The sequence below is a fragment of the Falco naumanni genome, chromosome 1 (genome assembly GCF_017639655.2).
Source record: "Falco naumanni isolate bFalNau1 chromosome 1, bFalNau1.pat, whole genome shotgun sequence".
Taxonomy (NCBI): Eukaryota; Metazoa; Chordata; class Aves; order Falconiformes; family Falconidae; genus Falco; species Falco naumanni.
This window is the reverse complement of record NC_054054.1, coordinates 109,877,409-109,899,261: the sequence shown is the minus strand read 5'-3', so window position 1 is coordinate 109,899,261 and position 21,853 is coordinate 109,877,409. Positions and strand designations below refer to the sequence as shown.

Sequence of the window (21,853 nt, the reverse complement as noted above, 5' to 3'; positions counted from 1 at the left end):
GGCCGTGGGAGCCCCGGGCAGTCGGTGCCCGTGGCCCGGAGGGTGCGTGGGCTCCTCCGCGGGGGTGTGCGGGGCCGGCGTCTCCTCTCCCCCCCACCGCGCTCACCTCGGGGCGGCCCCGGCGGGAGCTGGCTCCGGCGGCCTGGCCTTGTCGCCGCTTTGTCTGCGGCCGCCCGGCTCCTGCCCGCCCTGAGCCAAGGTTGGGGGGCTCGGTGTCGCGATCGGGGGAGGACGGGGAGCCCTGTCCCCCTCCCCGGGCTCTCGGGGAGACCCCCCACCCGCAGACCGGCCCTAGGCCGGTGGGACGCGGGCAGTTTGGCTGTCCCGCAGTAGGGCCGGGGAAGCGGCCCGAGGCTGTGGCCCCTCCCGAGGCGTGACCCCCCCCCCCAGGGCCCGGCTCTCCGCCACCACCTGCCCCGGGGCCGCGCCGGCCCTGCCGCGGGGTCCCGCCGCTCCGCACCGCCCGGCCCGCCGAGCCCAGCGCTCCGCCAGCGCGGCCTGCGCCCGCCGCCGCCCCCCAGCCCCGTCGCCGGCCAGGCAGGCCCGGCTCCCCCCGGGCGGTGGGCAGCGCCGGGACCGTCGGGGCTGGGCGGGGGCGGTGAGGCTGGGGGGGTCCGTCCCCCCCGGGCTCGCTCCCGAGCAGCGAGCGGCTCCGCACGCCGCCAGGCCCGGCGCAGCGCCGAGGCAGGCCGGGGAAGGCCGCGGCTGGGCCCAGTGCGTGGGGCCGGGCGGTCGGTGTCCCCGGCCGGTGCCCCACGCTGCGGACCGTCAGGCGGGCGCCGGGGCGAGCGGGCCGGGCCGGGTGGAGCGGGCCAGAGCCGGTCTATGGGGACGTGATTGACAGCGGCAACGTCAGCAACAGAAGGGGAAGGGAAAAGGGAGGGGGTAGACAAAGAGGGAGGGAGTCGAAAGGCCCCAAACTGGATCTTTATGGAACATTTTCCGCCAAGATCAAGGGAAAGTGAATCCGCGCAGCGGGGGATGTCCCGCACGTCGCTGCCATCGGGGTCCGTGGAGCCGCGCCCGGCCTGAGCACCCCGCGCAGCCGCCGCGCTGCCCCGCGGATGCCCTTCATGCCGCAGCCGCCCCCAGGCGAAGCTCGGAGCCCCTCGCTGCGCCTCCTGCCCCCCGGCCGGCCGTGTGAGTTCCCGGGGTGCGGAGGGCAGGAAGGGAGGGAGCAGGGGGTCCGCGGGTGTGGGGCTTCCCGCAGCCTGCTGAGCCCCCGGCTTGTGTCGGTGCGGCCGCCGCCAGGCTGCCCCGGAGCACCGGCGGCCCTGGCCGCGGGCAGGAGCCGGGCCCTCGGGGGTCGCAACCTGTGCTCCCCCGGGGCAGGCGGCCCCCGCCGCGCAGGGACCATCCGGGCTGGGGCCGCCCCGTCCCGCCGGCGGTGCGCTCCGGGCCCCGCGCGAGCTGCGGTGGCCAGGGGCTGCGTGGCGGCCCGCGCCCGCGGGTCGCTCGCACGGAGCCGGGCTGGCCGTCCGTCAGTGTGGCTGCAGCTCTCCCCGAAGCTCTGCCGTGGCCGGAGCCGGGGCGTCCCAGCCCCGCACTCCGCCTCTGCCGCGGCGGCGTGGTGTCGAGGGCCGGACCGCTCCGTCGGTAGTCGCGGGTGCTGTGCGCGTTTCCCTGTAGGGAGCACCGCTTTCGGTTTCCGGGGCCGGGACCCCGCAGCCTCCTTGGGGGCTGGTCCCGCTGCCCGTCCGTCCGTCGAGCGGGGCGGGCGGCCGCGTCCCTCCGCGCTGTAAAAGTCGGGGTTGATGCGCGGCAGCCCCGGCGGAGCTGTCAGGCCTTATCTTTATTGGCTTTTCCCAGTCTCCGTCCAAGTTTAAGAGGGGCCCTTTTATCTCGGAGCCCAGCACTCCGCCTGTTTACACCGCCCGGCTCCGCCGCAGCGCTGCTCCGCGGCCCCGAGCGCTGTCGCCAAGTCCCCGGAGCCCCGACGGGACGGGGCAGGGCAGAGCGACCGGCCAGGCCGGGCTGCCCCCCGCGACGGGTACCGGCCCCACACGGTGGCAAAAAGCCGGGGTGTGGGGTGGGGGGAGAGGAGAAAGGCTCGGAGCTGGGGGGCTGCAGCCACAGCTGAGATGGTCTGCTCGGGCCTCAAAGCGGGAGCGCAGCCACGCGTGGGCGGCTCCCCCGCGGCGGCAGCACGGCTCTCCCGGGCACTGCGGCTTTCCCCCGGGGCCGGGGGTGGCACGTCCCAGTCCCGCCGAGTGCCGCCGCCTGAGGAAGGACCGCGGGCCGGGCCGGGAGGGTCTGACCCTGCAGGTGGCCGTGCTCGAGGCTGGGCCGGGGGGGGGAAGCAGGGGCTGGAGGTGGCCCCCGGTGCTGCGAGCTAACGGTGCGCCTCTCTCCCCCCAAGGAAATGCTCCAGGAGAAAAGCCTGTCTGAAACCGAGGAAGGGTTTCCAACAGCCCCCGCGCCCGGCCATGCGGACTCCTCTGCCGGCTCCCCCGTCCTCGGCGTAGCCGGGGGGAGCAGCACGCCGCTCAGCAGCCCGCAGCTCCCCGACCCCGAGCAGGTACGCACCGGCTGCCCCGCGCACTGCCCCGATGGCCTCGTCCCTCGCCCTCCTTGCCAGCCCGGCCGCATCCAGGCCTCCCGCGACGGCGCATCTCCCTTGGCCACGACCCGGGGTGGAATTGCGAGGAATTCGCATTTTGCTTTACTTTTATTTTTTTTTTAAATTTTTTTCGCTGTGCAAAGCAGGCCGCCCGCGCCCGCCGTCGGTGCGGCAGGTCGGTAAGGGCGAGCCCCAGCGCCGCGAAGCCGCGGCCATCGGGGCCCGTCGGGTGATGGACCGCGGCTGCTCCTCCGAGCAGGATGCGGCCTGGCGGTGGGTTTCGTTGTTTTTTTGGGGTGTGTGTGTGTGTCCCCCTTTAAATAAAAGGCAGGGCCCGCCCGTGGCCTCTCGGCACGTCGCGGCTCCTCTGCCTCCACGCCCGGCCGGCGCCTCGGTGTTGCTCTTGGCATCCCGCGGAAGGGGCCGGGGCCGCGCGTATCGCTCAGTGGAGCCGGGGGTCCCCGCGGATGCTCCTGGCCCCGGGTTTTGGGAGCCGCGGGGCGACAGCGGGGCCCGTCTGCCCCACGGGGGCACAGAAACCCCTACAGGAAAAAAAAAAAAAAAAAGAAAAAAAGGAAAAAAAAAATCCCTTTGGCCCCAGTGTCCCGCCTGGATGTGGAAGCCTGCAATTAAAACCGTCCTCAGTTTGTTTCTCTTATTTTTGGCAAAGAGCAGTGGAATTTTTGGGACTCCATCCTCCTCCCGCACAGGCAGCACCAAGGCTAGTGTGGCTTTGCCCGGTGCCTCGGCTGTGGCGCTGGTCCGGCGTGCACAGCCTCCCGGCCCCTCTCCTCGGGTTCCTCAGCCCTTTCTTGCTATTCTCATTATCTTTATTTTTCCAGACAATAGAAAATATCAAAGTCTATCTCCATGAGAAGGAGCTATGGAAGAAATTTCATGAAGCTGGCACCGAAATGATAATAACCAAAGCAGGCAGGTTAGTGAAAATTCTCCGCGGACATGTGTTGCTCTTGGTCCATATGACATGTCCTTGTTTGCCGAGACTGGGTTTTGCAGGGCTGCTGCAAGCGGTGGCATTTAAAATAATTATTATTTGACTGCAGATTTCAGTAAGATAATTTTTTTCGGCATAAACTGTGTGTGTGTTTGAGTGTGCCAGCGAGCCTGGGGATGGAAGAAAGTTGCAGAGTCGTTTGTTATATTTAGTCCCCATTCACTTTGGTAATTCTTCGTTTTATTATTTGGGGTTTTTAAAGATTTTAGCGTGATTGTGGGTCTATTTAGCGTGATTGTGGGTCTACTTTTTTTTTGTTTGTTGTTTTTCCTTTTTCCCTGTTCCCCTTTTCTGCACAGTGCATTCAGACCTGTGCCGGCTTAGTTTTCACCAAAGTTTTAGCAATATGAGGGCTTAGGCTATGCTCTTAATCTCAAAACTGAGAGAGACGAGTACCGCTTTTATCCTGTGAGGTGTGGGGAAAAAAATTCTGCCTTCTCTTGGAAACAAAACTATGATTTTTAGCAGAGCGGAGCCCCCTCAGCATGCCACCCCCAGGCCCGGGCCAGAGGGAGTGCAGCCGCTTGCAGAGGCTTCGCTTCCCTGGGAAACCCATCCTGCGGCTGCTCAGGGCTCCCTTCCCACCCGGCTGCTCAGGTGGGAGAGGGCAGAATTAACGTCAGGAAATTAAACATCAGAATTAAACCTCAGACCATCCCCAGCCCGGGAATCAGATGGTTCCCAACAAAACCAGCCAGCTCCCACTGTGGGCACTGCAGTATCTGTCCTTGGCTCCTGCAGCGGCGGGCTCGTGTCGCTGCTGCTGGAAAAGAAAAATTGCCGGACTTAGATATTAAAATCCATCTAATTCTAACACAGCTGTATAGTTCTGCCATGCCCCACGATTGCTGATTTTACATTGTGCTAGAGAGCTGTGGAGGAGAACACTCAAATAATGGGGAGAAAGCAGAAAAAAAAATAATCCTACACTATATCTATGCAGCCTTTTTCCCGATCCCTGATGCAGGGCAGCTGTGGGACTCGGGAGGGGCTGCGTGTTTTTCTCCTCTGTTTGGTGCTCACCCTGCAAAACCCAGACCCCAAGCCCCGGCTTTGGATTTGGGGACTGCTGAGCACTTTCCCTCTGCTCTCCCCCATCCCCAGCAGTGCCGCTCTGTGCAGCAGCTGGCCAGTGTAGGGAAGCTTTACTCTAATAACCAAGATATTCCCATTAGTCTCCCTGGAGAGGGGGTGTATGTCCCGGTCCCGGGGATCTTCAATTTGTTTGCTATTTGGCCTATTTATGAAGTGATTGTGCAGGTAACCTTATCACACTACATTTTGGTGTGTAAGATCTTAGGGCTTGTTCTGTAGCGTCTACTGATGTGAAGAGCCGGATTCATTTTGATAGGTCTGCTACCTAAGTCAGCTAAGACTAGGGGATCAAGACCTCAGATATTTCACCCTTAATTTATAGTATCTGAGTGTGTCTGTGCGGGACGTGTAATATCTTTACCAAATTCTATACCCTAAGCATCCCAAATGTGCATGTTATCTCTTTGTAAGTCTTAATGTGGATTGTTTAAACAAATCCATATGTATAGGGCTCAGTCCCACATTCTTTGTCCGGTGGAGCTGGCAGTGCACACGTAGTCACCTTCCACGAGCACGGGACTGAGGGGATGGGGGGATTGACCTCGAGTTCTACAAAACGTTGAGTTTTGACTTCTCGAAGCGAGATTTCACTGTTTGTGAGCACTCGGTGCAGCACCATCAAGCTCGCCGCTGTTTTATTTATTTTTTTTAGAAATAGTTTTTAATTAAAAAAATCAACATTGCTGGTGCATAACATGAAACAAAGCCGTCGCTTCGCTGCTTTTCTCCGTGCCCAGTTGCAAATAGTGTCGAAATGAAAGGGGACGTTGCTGTTGCTGTCGGTGTTCGCGGTGAGACCGAGGGCTACCCGGACCGGGGCTGCTGCTGCCGGGGGTGCTGAGCCGAGCCCTGTCCTTATCCCAGGCCGGGCTCGCCGGCAGCCCCGATAACAAAGAAAAAAAAAATGTAGATGAGCATGAGGAGGGGCAGGAAAAGGGAACCGCTCCAGCCGCGGCTGGCCGGATCCTGCCCGCCCGCAGGCAGCGCCAGGCTGAGCCACGCGTGTCCGTGTCCGTGCCCCGACGGGGCCGCCCGCAAGCTGGGCTGTGCCCGCCATCCCAGTGCAAATAATGAAATGAAAATCGTTACTTCATGCAGATTTTATTTTACCCAAGCTATTTAAATAAAAAGTAGCAATAATAAACCTCCTCTTGATCCAATTAAAAAATATAATGGTTAATGGAGATTTGTATGCACTTGCATTTAGCATTGGGGGGCGGGGTGGGTGGGGTGGGAGGAAGAGGGAAAACGGCTAATTGCAGGCACTAATTAGGACTGTAATCCCCCTCCCAGCAGGCACAGAGATGCCCCTGAATGCAGTTAGTTGAAATCACTTAAATGTCGGTCTCTCTGACCTCAAGGGGCACAAACGAAAATAAATTGAAGCCCGATTTTTAAATTTCAAACAACAACAAAAAAAAGTGACTTTAATGACAAGTTCACTCAATGAAGAGGAAATGTAAAGCTCAGCGGAAGCGTTAATTCCAAGGCAATGGTGTAAAATAGCCTTTTTGTATAAACAAGGCAAATATTGATAACTTAGTGGGGGGGAGAGGGAGAGTCATTTGTTTCATTCTTTGTAGAGCTCCACAGAACGAGCCAACTATAAATTATCGAGAATTTAGGGCTGAGAATTACTTTGGGGGATTATTACTCCCTCTTAGGACTGATCTGTAGGAGATATTAGGAGAACACAGCAAGCTCAGCATTGAAATAGAAATCATGTTGTTGCCAAAAAGCTTGATTTATAAAGTGGAAACATCTTTAAAATGCACTCGCTATCTTTTTAATGTTCGCCTGCTTCATTGTGGGAGGGGAAAAAAGGAGAGATTATTTTATATTAAAAGGATCATCAAAAGATAAAAAGTTTATGTTAGCAAAGTTCCCTGAACTTTGCATAAAACCGCTCAGCAGAGCCCCCCGCCCCTGGCAGCGCCCGGGAGCGGGGCTCGGTCCATCACAACTTGTGTCTCCTTCCTCCTATTTGAGGTTTGTTCTAATTACGGTTTTTTCCTCCAGAGGATTTTTCTGGTGATGGTTTTTTCAAGGCTGAATTAGATGTAGCACAGAACTTGCCCGGTGGTTGCCTGCAGCTGGGGGTACCCGGGGGCCGCCTGAGCCCGACGGGAGCGGGGAGGGGACTCGCCACGGGGGTCTAGAGGCGCTGGCGGTCGCCGGTGGCGTTTTGCGGAGCCGCTCGTTCGGAAGGCAGCGTGGCTCGGTGGAAACCCGCTGACCGGCGGGGGCTGCGATCCCCGCACCGCAGCTCCGCACCGCTGCGGCTGCAGCCGCTCCCGGGGCGGGTGAACGATCCCAGCACCCACATAGCGCTGTGCGGGCCTGTGTTTATAAATAAGGTTATCATCGTTCACACACACCCCCCCCCCCACCCGCCCGTTTATTAAAAAAAAAAAAAAAAAAGGCATTTTCCAGGCGTCGAAGTCCTATTAAATAATTTTTAGTTTTTAATAACATCAGTGCAGGGGCAGTGAAGGGGACAGGGACACGGAGGATAGGGATGCAGATGTGCATCCGATCTGCTCCCTCCGGCTGCGGCTCCCAGCGCACACGTTTCCCGCTGGACTGCGGGCATTCCGCAGGGATGGAAGCTGTGGGAAGGGTGGGTAAAGCAGACGGCAACCGGGAGACTTCGTTATAAAGCTTGCTTTGCCATTTCATCTGCTCACTCTTATGCGCTATTATTTAACCGAACAATTGCAATTATTTTTTAACCTTGTGGCAAACCCCGCTTTGTCTCTCGTGATTCTTAGTGAAATCTCATCCTCCAGGCCTTATTTCTGCAGGGAGTTAATCTTTGCTTACACAGTCTCCTGGCTCAGGGTTTCTTTCTTTCTGTTATTTTTATTTAGCTCTAGCTGTTCCCAATTTTTTTCCAAGGTGCCAGTCTTTGCAGCATTGCAGTTTCAATCCAGAGATTGCCAGGGACCAACAGTTTGATGAAGTTTATGGCTAATCAGTAAAAAAAAAAAAACATTTCACAGGATGTCTGGTCACATTTTTCTGAACAGTTACTGAAGAGAAAATAATGTGTCATTCCTCTATGGAAATGTAACAATCCCAGAGATGTGAACAGGAGGCTCAAGATACTGAAACTGAGTTCTGGCTGGAGTGCAGGATGTGCACAGGTACAAAGATAGCTTCAGTCTTTATGGTAGCAGGTTTTAAGAAGCGTAAGTAGGAAAATATTGCACAGGAAAAAAAATCAATAAAGCAGCTTGCATGTGTGGAAAAGACGCAAACCCCCTTTAGATGTTCAAGTTTCATTTTAAAAGTGGCTTATTTCAGTTTTAAAAAAATCTGTTCTTAATCAACTTTAGTAAACCAAAATAAAAGTAGTTTTTAGGACATCAAGGTCTGAAGAAGTATAAATGCTTTGGCTAAGCTGGTGCAGCTTTCCTCTGTGAATAATCCTTTAAAAGTTGAATTTTCCATGGCTCTGTAGGGCATATGGATGCCCAGTTCTCATTACAATTAAAGGGAAATATTTGTCCAGAATCTTTTGAGGCAGTTACAAGAATTTCTGCTAAAGGTTTTTGATCCAAAAGCAAACCTTTATATCCAAGATCAGTGATGGAATGTGAGCCGTCAATTTAAAACTTGGAAATAAAGTAGATATTTAAGGAATGTTTGATCTGCTTAGTCCTAAATTCGGGGTCCTGGAATTACCCTGTTCGGGCAAACTCCTGCTTTTAGAGAAAGGAGCAGGAGCAAACTGCAATGGCTCTTGGCCGTGCTGCTAAAGATGTCGACAGCTTTGGCAAGGAAGACAGAGCTTGTGCACGCCGAGTAGGGCAGGGATGGGATTCTAGTTTCTAATATGCCTCTCTCTTCAAACAGCAATGCTAGCTTTTGTTAAAGACGCGGGATGCTCACAATTAAGGGTGTTCCCAAAGCTTTCCCCGCTTGTCCTTAGGCTGGAGCTGCAGCAGTGCTGGCCAGGGCTGCAGGGGAGGGTTTGGCCAAGCCCAAACCAGCTGGGGAAGATCCCCACCATCGCTTGGGCTCTGCCTCTGCATGGAGAGCTCCCGGGCACAGGGGCTGCCGATCAGCTCCTGCTTGGCGCTGATGATCTGGCACATGGCCTGGCACCAAAGCCAAGGCTGCCCACGGCTTCTCCGAAAGCCCCTGCGGACCCCAGGCAGGGTCCAGCCTGGCCCAGCGAGGGGGCAAACCTGGCCCGAGACACTGCAGCATCAGGTTGCTGGCCACACTCTTGCACAGCTTCTCTCTGAGGTACCTTTGTGCCATGCTGCTGGTGTTGCCCGAGGCTGCTGGCACCCACCTCTCCATCCTCCAGCACGTTGGGACCTTTTCTGCCCAACTTCAGCTGTGGCAAAATGAAAGCCCCAGGGAAGCATCCCACAGCAAGAAGCCTGCCCGTGTTTCATGTTACCGTGGGGCAAAAAGAGGAAATGTTTCTAGACCATGAAAGCAGCCACCCAGCTAACCAAGTTCTCAAGTATGTGAGAAACAATGTTTTATTTAAAAATTAGATGCGCTAGCCAGAAGGAAAAAATACAACCTCGCCATTCCAAAATATAAAAATCCCTTAACTGTCTGACCTTCTCATCACTAGGTCATGGTCCTGCCACCAGATAAATCTCTCCTATCTGTCCATAGACTGAGAGTTCAATGTTGCTTGTGTTAGTGACAGTGAATTTGGGGCTGAAAAATGAACTACTGATGAGAACTCCTGTTGAACCTGTATTGTTTGTTATTCTGAGGCAAGGATCTGGCATGGGCTAATCCAGCACTTCAAAGTTAACTGCTCTTACTTTGTATACAGAGCGTCATAGCGGAGTGGCGTGGGTGATAAGAGAAATAAGGGACTGAGGGTTAGGATACACTGGGAAAATGGGACCCTGTTGAAAAAGTCTTTGATCTCTTTAAAGTATTTTCTGAAAGCAAGAATCTATCAAAAAGGAAATGCCATTTAAAAGGCTAAAAGAAACAGCTGACATCCCCAAATTTGTTTTAATCTGCCCCGGAGAGTATTATTTCTAAAGATGCGTTAAGTCAGTGGAAGAAATACTTGTCAGAAGAAGGGAAATCAGAAAAAAGAAGAAAGGTCATCAGAATGGAAACATGGTTCTTGAAGCCTCTGCACACCATTCCTTTCCCTCGTAACAATGAAGACAAGGGGAAGCATCCTTAAGCAGGCATGGACAATTCTCAAGAAGAATTTGGGGTCACATTAGTCATTATCAGGCACACAGGCATGTCATCTGCCTCAGTGCTTTGAAACCATCGCTGGAGGCATCTTGGCATGCCCAGCAGCTTTTGAGGAGGTGGTCTTTCAGCTGTAATACAGCTTGTTAGCCAAGATGTTGAGAGATTTCTTGTTTTTCTGATCCTTTCACAACCTGATATGCCATGAACATCACCCTTCCAGACAGCACCGTAAGGGAGCTTCTGAAAATCCAGTCGTCGCTTTACTTGGCTACCCCAAAATCAAGGATTGTAAAATTGCTGTCTGTTTGTGGAAATCTTTGTCTTTTTGAAAGTAGGACTTCAGCTGCTGAAGGGCTTGGGGGCATTTTTACCCCCTGAAAGGACAGAAGGAAGCGCTCGGTAGTATCTGAAGCACCACCCACACCACAGGGACATGAGGGAGCACCAGTCTGCACATTTCCATGGGCTTCAGAGAGCACTGACAGCTTGTGGTGAGGACATGACTTGGGTTGCTCCAACAGGACTTGGGTACCTTGTTTCCACACAGTTTTCTCTACGGCAATACCAGTCGAGGTCCCCATGGCTTGCCTGCTTACCACGTGCTGGTTGGAGAAACCCCTTCCCAGCTAATGCATCAGGCAGGGGCATCAGAAATTATTTTTTGCATCTAAACAAGGAAGGTCAGATCAAGTCCGTGTGAGCAGGATGAGGTGAGGCCTGAGGGATTTGCAGAGGCCACCTTGTCACCCAGCAGCACCAACGCATGAGCCAGTGTCCCTGGAACACACGGGTACCGGCGTGCAGCATGGCACAGGGCGCTCAGGAGGGTTTTGAGCTCTGATCAGCTTTGACGTGCTCGGCTTTTCTGGCTTGCTGTCCCTTGCCCAGAAAATAAGACTTTTTTGGACCTGGGAGCCCCGCAGCTGCCTACCTCCCCAGGACCAGCCATGCCTGCTCAGATGGGGGTTAAAACACAAGTCAGATGCCCGCGCAGTGGCCAAGCCTGGAGAGCCCGAAAGGCTGGGAACTGCTGCCCCCAAGGAAAGCAAACTTTCTTCTTATCGCTCGCTTCCAAATCCAACCGACCAATTACACATTAATTAAACTTTGTTTGAACATAATAGAGGCTTTGGCTCCGTGTCAGTAACTGCTCCATGGCTAAGGGGATTGGATAGTAATAGAATAAATAAATAAACAAGAGATGCTTATTCTAACAGTTCATTTTAAAACAATTTGTGAATATCATGTAGAGATAAAATGTGCCTAGCATAAACTTAGCTAAGCAATGACTGCTTCATTATCAGAACAAATAATTCACTCGCACATCATCTTTGAATCTTGGGAGGGCTGCAGAATTGTGCTGCTTGTTTATTTTCCTGGCTTTTACTCTTTTTGCTACATTTCATCTGCGCAGAGCTGCAGGGAAGGGTTCAGCCGGGGCTGTGTGGTGCCAGGCCCCGGTGATGCTGGTCTTGCTCCCACCGCCCGCGGTCCCCAGAGCAGGGCTGAGCCCCTCTGCCCTCCCCAGGGCATCACCTGCGCTTCAGCCCCCAGTGACTGGGTGCCAGCCAGACCGTGGTGTTTTAATGCTGTCTCAGATGTCCCGCTCACACAGGAGTGGGGCACTGTAGCCTTTCTCCCACGATTGCTTTCTCTGAGGGCAGTTTTTTTGTGTGAATGTAAAAACTGATCTGTTCTCCCCTCTGAAGGGCATCCCAGTGCCGTGCCCGTGCGGGGAGGGAGGGAGGAAGGTGCCTGTCGGAGCAGCTAAGCCCAGCAGAGAGCTTTGCGGGGTGCAGGAGAGCGTCAGGATGGTGCTGAGGAGTCTGGATGGTCCCTTCTTCATTGGCTTGAGCTAGGGAGGGACAAGTGGGTTGTGAACGTGTCCAAAATTGGAGTCTTACTGACTCAGTGTTTCACGGAAGAGGCTGTTGGGGCTGCTGCTTGTGCTGCATCCCCCGTGCATCGCCAGCTGTGGCACAGGCGTGCCATGGGCTCGTGGCCGGTCCCATGTGGGTAAGGGAGCTGTGGGGCTGCTGCTGGCTCCGTGCTCAGCGAGTGGCCCCGTCGGCTGCCCTGTGTTGGCTGGGAGCAGCTGTCACACCTAATGCATGTGGGTGGGTCAGACACCCCTCTCCCTGGTGTGGCTTCCAAAAAATGAGCATAAGGGGGGAGAAATTGGTCTGGTCCTGGTCTCCTCCACCACAGGGATGCTGGCCGCGTTTGCATGTTCAGGGTGTTTGCTGCAGCCTCTGGACACCGTGTCCAACCAGACTTTGGGTTTGTACAAAAGATGATGAGGCCAGGAACTGCTGCTCTTAATCTCCTGATTACTGGTGGCCTACAATTCACTAGTAGTTGGTTGATCCTGTGCTGCACATGTGCCCAGTGCTTAACATTGCTGAGCTTCCCTGTTTGCACGGCCGCAGCCCGACGGCAGCTGCCTCTGGTGCAGGTGGTGTTGCTGGGGATCGGATGCCGCCTGCTTGGTCACGCTTCCTGGAAAGCCCCAAATTCCCTATTTTTGTAACCGGTTTCTGCACAGCGAAGCTCTTGCCTGGTTTGGAGTCGCGCGTGGCAGCGGGAAGGAGAGCGGGTAAAACGTGGCTCTGCACGGGTCTTGCTTCAAACCTCCCACCAAAGCCAGGCTGAGCTTTCCCAGAGCGTGGCAAGCCGTTGGCAAGGATTTATTGCAGCATTGGGCTATTCTTCTGTGGCTGCTGGTCCCCGAGCAATGGATGATGAAGCAAGCTATTGTCAGGGTTAGCTGGCCCAGGCGAAGCATCCTCTGCGGAGACGCCCATCCACCCCAGAGCTCCTGCCTGCAGAGATTTGGCAGAGGGGCTGGTTATGCAAAGCTACTACTGATTGTAAAGCCCATGGCTGTGAGTAGCTCCATTGACCTGTAGTAAATTCGGGGAAACAGGCAGGTTTTTGGCCCCTTCCCAGGGCTGACGGGGAGCTGTATAGACCCACTGTAGGCACAGCCTCGCTCCTGGGCAGGGCTGGTGCAGCCCGCTGCCTCCGCCGTGGTTTTCTGCTCCCCTCTTTCAAATGGGACATTTAATAAGAGCCAGGACATGATATTAGGTGCTCTCTCTTGCTTTTTTTTTTTTTTTAAAAATTGAAACTCTATTTTCTTGGACCTAGCTCTTTGGTTTGTCATGCCTTCCCACCAGAAATGCACAACCCATGTTTGCATCGTATTGCAAAGAGATATTTACTAAATGAGTCTCTGCCAAGGGGTTGAGAAATATGTTTTCATTAAGAAAATTAAAATGACAAGTCCCTGGACAGCACATTAGTCGCATATTTTTTTTTTTAAGGCCAAAATGCAGCAGCTAATAATAATGATGAAATGTCCATGCACAGCCAAATTACTAAAATCTACCCTGTGTTTTCCTGGAAAAGAATGCGGAGAGTTGGCAAACTTGGTTGTAGCTGGGTCTGTCGACCGTTGAGCACAATGCTACCACTGCGAGATAGCGAGCGGTTTGCAAGTTAAGCAACACCTTCAATCAGATGTGAGTCCCCATTTGTTATCCTTAAAGAATTTCAGCTGTATATATTATAGTAGTACTTTGGCTCTTTGTATTTATTTTAGAGGGCTATACTAAAGAACATTATAAACTCAGGCATGTCCATGCTATATGAACTCCATATGCTGAAGCTTAATTTTAAATGCCATTAAAAAAGCACTTAACATTTACAATATATCAGTCCGGCTACTTTAGCAGCTTGGATGTACTACAGTAAATGAAATGATTGAGAAAAAAGGAAATTCAGAAGCTAGATGTTATAAAAATCCCTGATGCAGGACGTTTGCCTGGTACGAGGCAGTAACTGCCAAATCATGTCCATCTCGTTCCTGGTTTTTAATCAATTTCTCCTCTTTTTTTGTTGAGTTTTAAAATGTCTTTTAAAGGCCTAATTTAAAAAAAAAATATCTTGGCATTCAGATTGGATTCCTTATGCAATTTTTTTCAATGTGTGAATTGGGCTGTGTATTCACAAATTGAAATGTCCTACTGTATTTATCCAGGTGCTTACCTGGAGGAGGACAAGGTTAAGAGGAGTGCAGAGTTTATGAATGAAAATCAAATACGGGCATTGGTAAACCACCCCTTTTTAGTCCCGGCTAATTACATGGTAAACATCTGGAATTTATGCAGAGCGGTTAAAAGAGTCAATTGAACTGATTTCGAACAGGGCCCATTTTGTTGCCTTCTCCCCGAGCAGTGACAAAATGGTGCTGGGCCAGCCGGGCCGGGCGCAGGGGCAGCGAGCGGGGGAGGGGGGGATCGGGTGGGGGCAAAGCAGCCTCGGCGCTCGATGGAGAAACGGCATCGGGATTTGGGCCCTCCTGAGTTTGGGTGATTAGAATGAGTCCGGGATGTAGCAGTTCTCATCCACCATCCCCTTCCCGCGGTGGAAAGGAGAATTTTCTGTTCTGGCTGGTTGCTTGAAGGCTGCGGTGAGCCAGTTTGCTCCATTGACTTGGTTTTTTTTACTGGATGAGGAGGAGGTTGGGAAGATGGAGCCAAGAAAATAGTTACTCCGAGGATGTAAAGTGCCTGATCCTGCAGAACCTGGTTCCTGATGCACTCTTAAAGCCCATGGCCATGCCCATACCCATCAGGGCTATCTTTGGATCACAAGACTAGAGCATGATGGTATATACTGGTTTCATGGCCATAGATTTATAAAAAAATACTCTTTAATACTGCCGAGATTCTTTAATAATGTTATATATATATAAGAGTTCTTTCATGGTACACTGGTTTACGTGACGTTCCCCGTTTGGTTGCTACATGTCTGCTAAAGTCAGTGGTAGATCGGTGGGACGGGCACGTTTTCCGTGGGAGCTGCAGTGCTCCTGCCTTGGACGAGGTTTAACAGGCTGCTGTGAATTGGGGACATCTGGGAAAGCCAGAGGAGCAATGGCTGGCTGCTCCATCGCAGGGTTTAACCCTTAGCCTCCCCCCAGGCTTTACTGATCCCCAGTTTTCAGCCTGTTGAAGGGAGCACAGGCTCAGCGTAGGCGCCGTGATGGGACGTGGTGGTGTGGACATGGGAGAGCTGCCTGTGCTTAGTTTCTGCTGAAGTGGGTCACATCTCATTGCTTTTCACGCACTTTCATGGCAACAAGAAATCTGCATTTTTGAGGCTGCCATGAGCCCCATGGAGCCCCCCGGGGCAGTGAGGGCTCCCTGTTGGAGCCTCCTGTAAGGAGGGATGTGTTGACCCCCCGTGTATCTCTCCCTACACCCACCTTTTCCTGGCACTGGCCCATAACCCCCCTCTATATACCCAGTTTGTGCCCCATGTTGCACTAGCCCTGTGCAGCCCATGCTCTGGAAAGAGTGAGTTTAATTCAGGTGACGTATAAGCAGCAATAGTGTTTTGTAGCTCATTTGTCCTAGCGTGAATTCATCACATGGTGGATCTGCCTTTTGGGGTGCTGCTCCAAGTTTCCATCAGTTCTGGCCCAGCTCCAGGTCGCTCACTAATGTGTTAACTCTTTGCTTTTCCTAAGGAGGATGTTTCCTAGTTACAAGGTTAAAGTGACCGGAATGAACCCCAAGACCAAGTACATCTTGTTGATTGACATCGTCCCAGCTGATGACCACCGGTATAAATTCTGTGACAATAAATGGTAAGAGAACATCTCTGTTTACCTCCTTTTCCATAAGAAAATTCCAATTGGATCGACCATTTGCTGTGCGAACTCGGAAACCAACAGAAATACCTTCCCATGGGAGGGATGCCAACATCCCAGAGCTCTCTTTGGTGGAGCAGCCAATGGCTGGAAGTTAAAACCAGACAAATATAAAATAAAATACTCTTAACAGGCTGGGTGATTAACTGCTGGAGCAAACTGCTAATGGAGGTTGTGGATTGCCTATCTCCAAAGCTCTCAAGGCTGGATGTCTTCTTGGAGGAGATGCTCTAGGCTGTGCGCAGGTGTGAGAGGGTAAAGCCGCAGCCTACACTGTACCAGAGGCCCGACTAGGTGCTCTCATGGTCCGTTTTCACCTTAAAAATTAGGTATCGATGTGAGTCGAGAAAAGTTTTAAATTCCTTTCTTCCCTAGTAATGTTTTGCTTTTAGGAGCTCAGCTATAAAGCAGAATGTGGGGTGGTGTAAGAAGAGCCCCACTTCAGCCCCGCGGATGCGGCAGGCGAAGGGTGCAGCAAGTCCTTTCTCGCAGTCCAATGCGGGATCCTGCTTAGAGTTGTGTTTTCCTTTTAATTCATTCTTCCTCTGGAGTTTTTCTTTTCTATTATTCCTCCCTTCTCTGTGCCTTTGATAGCAAAGTTTCTTACTGGAGAGGCAACTATGATTTTTGTTTTCTGACGAGGGAAATGCTGTTTTGTCTTTTGATTTTCCTCTCCAAACACGCCCGGCAGCCTCTCGCGCTGTGACTATTCGCTGTGGTTTTCCCAAACCCTTCCACCCACTGCAGCCTGGTGAAAAGACAAGCAATGGAAAATTTCATAGTCATCTTAATGGGAACGAACCTGGTGACATCCTATAAAACAGTAATAATTTACTTGCGCATTAGGGCTGCTCCAGTTTTAAGAAATCCCTTTTCCATTCGCTTTTGTCCTGGAGTGCCGCTGGGTACGAGGAGCAGGCTGAGGGCCTCTGCAGCGAGGCGGCCACTTTGTCTTTTAAACATTAAGCCCTAGATGATGGATAGTTGTTAACTCTGTTTAATTTAGCTTTTGCCAGCCCTAGAGCTATTTCCCCTTTTCCTTTTATTGATGCTGGAAAGTCTCTGTTGCTTTTGGTAATATGGCTTTATTGGTGGTTTATAAGAGGCGAACAATGCACGGTAATGAGGGAGCTGCCATTAAGTGATGTCTCATAGCTGGGTCGTGTCCACGGGAGGTGGTGGTGGTGGTGTGGGGGCAAGGGGAGCAGGCAGAGGGGTACGAGGAGCAGCACTGTGTGCCAGCACACAGCTCTGGGAGCAGCCCCTTCCCACCAGAGCTGCTGCCCGGCCAGGAGCTAGGGGAGCTCTGCATGTACCCGCACCAGTACTGCTCCTGCTCACAGGTACCTTCTCCTGGGGAAGGGTGTGAGACCATCTCCCCTTGCAGAATGGCCTTTGAAGGCTTCATCCTCTCCAAAAACCCAGATGAGATTTCCTCCCTGACCAATGTCAACACAAATGCCATGCAGAGACAGTGCCCCAAGGAAATACCGCGTGGCAGCAGCGGTGGGGTTGCTCTGCCAGTCTGCGATGCTGGAACGAGGAGCCCTGGAAGCCCCTCGAGCCCCTCTGAGCCCTGCGCCCCAGCGCGTCCCCCCAGGGCTGGCGGGAGGGTTGCTGGGTTGAGCGCATGGACATGATGCTGTCCTGCGTCCGGGCTGGCAAGTGCTGCCGAGGTGACACGATCTGTAACCGCTGTGTTTGCAGGATGGTGGCTGGGAAGGCAGAGCCGGCCATGCCAGGGCGGCTGTACGTGCACCCCGACTCACCGGCCACGGGAGCGCACTGGATGCGGCAGCTGGTGTCCTTTCAGAAGCTCAAACTCACCAACAACCACCTGGATCCCTTTGGACATGTAAGAGAGACATTCTGCAAGGGTTGTGGTCAGAGGTGGGCCTGCAGTGCTGGCTTTGTGGCTGGACTGGGATGCTGGTGGGGATGTCGTGGCTAATTTAATAACGAGGAGCGACATTTATTCTCTGCTGCCAGTGCAGCAGGGTGGGGGAGTGTTTGGCATTGAGGGAGGGGGGCCACTGTGGGTGCCTGCATGCTTCCCCTGCTCTTGGAAATGCCACCTCTGGCTTGCTCAGTTGTGTCCTGCCGGATGCCACCGACCTTTTATTTTCTGCCCGGGAACTTTCCAGGCAGCGCTGTGGGATTTTCAGCCCGGCTGTTGCTGTGCATGGTACATACAGCTCACAGAAACAGGTTGCATAAACTCATTATTTTCCAAGCTGGCTTTGGCAGCCCTGTAAAAGATGAAGTATTTTATTTGGAAAATCTTAATTCATGTGTATTGCGAATGCAGAAGTGGGATGTACAGAGTTGTCTACCACAGTGCATTTAATAACTGAGAACAAGGGTGTCTCTAGCCTGCCAGGCAAACGGGTGCTTAGATAATGCTCTTTATATAAATCTTTATATTTTTATATAAAATACAGACCTTTGTGGTTTGCACTGTCCAAGCTGAAAGTCATGTAAAAATAAACAAACCTTGCTGGCTGGAGGAAGGGAAGATAGAGTTTAAAATCTTTTTAGGTTTAGTCCCATCAGCTCCTCCTAGTACCACAGGTAAGAGAAACTGCTTCGTATTATCAAATGTGGTTTTTGACCAGTAGCAGTTTGGAGGGGTGAGGGGGGCTGTGGAAAGGTCCTGAACAAGGGTGCAGAGCGAGAAGGGCTGTATCTGTCTGGTGCAAAGTGATTGTGCATCGAGCTTCTAAAGCAGCAGGTTTTTATGGGCAGTTGTTTGTCCTGATGCCACCTAAAGCCGTACAGAAAGTGCGATTCTGACATCGCTAAACCAGACGGAGCTTTAGGGGGTTGATTCCAGAGGTGGGGTGACCCTACCAGCTGAAACCGCTGTAAAAAATCCAGAATTTTTGTGCCATGTTCATAATTTTCTGCTGATTTCGAATTGTGGCAGGCAGCGCGCTGGTGCCGCGCATGGGTGCTGCGGTGCTGTGGCAGAGCCGGGCTCTGGCAGCGTGACACGGGGATAACCCAGCCCTGCGCCGAGCTGTCAGCAGCGCCGGCAACTGACCCTCTTCCCCAACCTACTGACCCCAATGAAACATGTGTGAACTTCAAAGACTAATCAGGGCCATTTAATGCTGGTGTTATTAATCACAGGCGATCTCTCCCTTTCACTCTTCTTCAAGAGGGAAAGCACCACGGAAATGAAATGAAATAACTGTGCCGAGGGTTGCACAGTAAAAATTGTGTAAAGCCCCCAGATGCTGGTGTTTCGGTGTCAGCAGCTGTACCAACCTGCCGGCTTTGCATGTGGCATTTTTCTACTCCCGTGTTTTTCTCTTGGTTAACTGTGCAGCTTAATATATGACTGTTTACGTTGTAAAATGTAAACCGTAAAACATACAGGATGTTCGATGTGGCCGTAAAACAAACAGGATGTGCAGCGCTGGTTTTGCAACTTTAAACGTTCGCTTTTCCTGACTTTGTGATTTAACTGTGATTTTAACGCTGCATTTTAACAGGGAAGATTTTTCTTCCCTCCCCTTTTAATAGACAGCCTGTTTGTCCTCCCACGGAGCTTCCCTAGTGAGGGGGGGTGGGGGGCTCTGGTTTGTGTTTTGGGGCGATACCTGCAGCGAGACGCGGTGGTTGTGCTCCGGGTGAGCCCTGCGCAGCCCTCTCATGCCGTACGAGCCCGGCAGCCCACCCCGGCACGCTCTGCCTCACGCTGCTGGGAAAATGCCTGAAATAACTCATTTCAGAGTGGCCAGGTCGCTGTGCGGTTCGGGCACTGACAACCTGCCGGGCTAAATGGCATTTAGCCCTTCCTCAGACAGTTCCTCGTTAGGCTTCTAAATTAATCTGCTTTAGAGAAGTGGCACTCCACTTCTTGCTGTGCACACGCAGGAGAGCTGGGCTCTGTGGCGGTGAGGGTGGATTCTCCTCCCGGTCCACGCCGAGCACTGCTCTCCTGCGGTGGCTGGTGGCCCTGGGGCAGGCAGTGGCACGGCACAGCCCTCCCAGCCCTGCTTGTGAAGGCGTTACAGTATGAATAATAACAGCTTCTCATTTCTAGGAATTTGTTCCCAGCGACTGCAAATGGTCTCTCAAAGCTCCCAAAGCAAAACAAGGCAGCAAACCCACAGGGTTTGTTTGCCTTCTCGTGCTCCAGCGAAGCCTGCCTGCCATTTCCTTTTGTCTTTGATTTTCTCCAAACCTCAAAACCACGCAGGGCAATGACTTCTGCAGGCTGCTGCTGGGGCTTTTTGTGGTGTGCGGGTAGCTGCCCAGCCACAGCCGGGCTGGCTCGCCCTCCCCGGCACCCTCAGCGCTGCGGCGGCCCGCAGGTGCCGTGGCACCACGCTCCCTACCTGGCTCCCACCCTCCTGGGCTCCAGCTCCTACGGGTGCCCTGAAATCCCGCGGAGCGCATCCCTGCCGGCGAGCAATCCCCTCCAGCCCACGCTGTGATGTGCGGGGCTGGGACCCAAACCGTGTGTGGCTGCTTGGGGGCAGGAGGGGCTCGGAGCCGGGGAAGAGGTGCTGGGCAAAATATCTTTGCGCTAAATATTCCTTTTCTGCATAAACTGTGTTTAAGGTAGGCACTTGGGGGAAAAAAAACACAAAGCAAAGGAGCTTTTCCAGCTCCCTGTCTGTTTACCTGCTGGTTAATATTGAGCGTGGGGAGCTGATCCTGGGGTCAGGCTGGAGCAGGAGCGGTGTTGCGGGGGTCTCACAAGCAGGACGTGGTGGATTTTATGGGCTCATGGTGGCAGATGCAGCTGGGGCACTCCAGGCTGCTGGGCTCCATCCCCAGCCGCCGCGCCTGATGTGGGGGGGATGCTGGTGTGAACGGCAAAGATATCACAGTGTGGGGTGCAGCTCCTCTGAGCCTGGCTCCTGGGCATGGGGGATCTCACCTGAAAAGCAGACAGTCAGAAATTTTGCATCATTTCAATGAATTAATTGATAAACGAATCCCTGCCCTGACTCTGTGCGGTGTAATAGCTGCTTAACATCAGGGACGAGCAGCCCCACGGAGTTCATAAAGAGAAGTGTAGGTACATTTGAGGCTTAAAATAAGTAAGTTAAACAGCTTAATTAGTAAGCCGTGGAGCAGTAGCCCTTGCTGCAATCCACAGAATTAGATTGAAGATTATTTACTGTGCTGGTGGGAGGGGATGCCCGACAGGCTGCGCCGGGAAGCCTGGCTTTCTGACACCCAGCCCATAAACCCAGCCACCAACGGCCCCTCTTCAGCCTCGCACCCCTCCCTCCTGCTTTGATTACCGCTTATCTATTGCGTTAAATTATTAATTACAGTCAGAGGCATGGGAGGCATTTTTCAATGCAGTCAGATAAAAACACGCAGGCTTTAAATAAGAAGAAATGAAGTGCAGGGCTCTGTCATCTGCCTGCAAACCCCTCTGGCTGAGTAGGTTTGGTGGCAGGTAAGCCAGTGCCCAGCTCATGCACCACGGCCTGAAAATGTGGGCTGTATATTTTCCTCTTGGGGGATTTTTTGACCATGAAAGGCTTCTTTCACACCAGGCTTAACAACTGCGAAATGCCCGTGTTGAGAATGGATTAAGAAATCAGCAGCCGCTGTAATGTTTAGCTGCGGCGAGGTCTATCTGATCCTAAAGAAAGCATTGTAAGCCACCTGTGCTTAGAGTAAAATCTTAATTTATGTATTTTCAAATCTTTACATGCAGAGATAATCAGCCTGATAGAGCTTGTGATTTATGTGGGGTTGCTGAGTGACAGGGTTAGTGATTCTGGCAGAGCCGACGCTTTGCTCTCTAACACCACGTGCGTGATCAGCAGCTGCGTATAGTCTGTCTGTGGAGACAAGGATGCTCTCTCCAGTGCCAGGCTGTCACATCCCTTACCCATTCCCTGTGTATTCTGCCTGGGAAGCACCCAGCTGTGTTTTCCAGGTGAAAGATGGGAATGACTCCTTCATCGTGAACCAGGTTATGTCACTGCAAGTGCTAACAGATCAGTTGGCTAATAGCAGCTGGAGATGCTGCACAAAAATAACCTCTGTGTCGGAAAGGATAACGTAATACTTGTGTTTCTTTCAGGAGGTTAGTTCAGGGCATATGGGGAACTATCGAGTGAGTATCCCTGTAGTGATACATGCTCATGAATGGAATTCCACTTTCTTCAGAGGTCTGAAGTATGTAAACAGCCGGGGCGGAGGGGTGACTGTGAGATCGTCCTCGTGGCTGGGAGCTGTGCTCCCACTCTGGCCCCGGCAGGTGAAGGATGCTCAGGGTGGGTGTGAAGCTGCC

At 53.0% G+C, this 21,853-nt stretch overlaps 1 protein-coding gene across 1 annotated transcript in view; it reads left to right on the top strand.

Moving 5' to 3' along the window:
* Window positions 1-1,038: 1,038 nt before the first annotated feature.
* The window catches only part of TBX4 (T-box transcription factor 4), a 35,762-nt gene continuing 14,947 nt past the window's right edge, over window positions 1,039-21,853 (top strand). Inside the window, exons 1-5 of the mRNA XM_040582433.1 lie at window positions 1,039-1,140; window positions 2,360-2,518; window positions 3,403-3,497; window positions 15,400-15,519; window positions 17,290-17,437. Of these exons, the coding sequence (XP_040438367.1) occupies window positions 2,363-2,518; window positions 3,403-3,497; window positions 15,400-15,519; window positions 17,290-17,437 (519 nt within the window). The 5' untranslated portion in view covers window positions 1,039-1,140; window positions 2,360-2,362. The remainder of the gene's footprint in view (window positions 1,141-2,359; window positions 2,519-3,402; window positions 3,498-15,399; window positions 15,520-17,289; window positions 17,438-21,853) is intronic.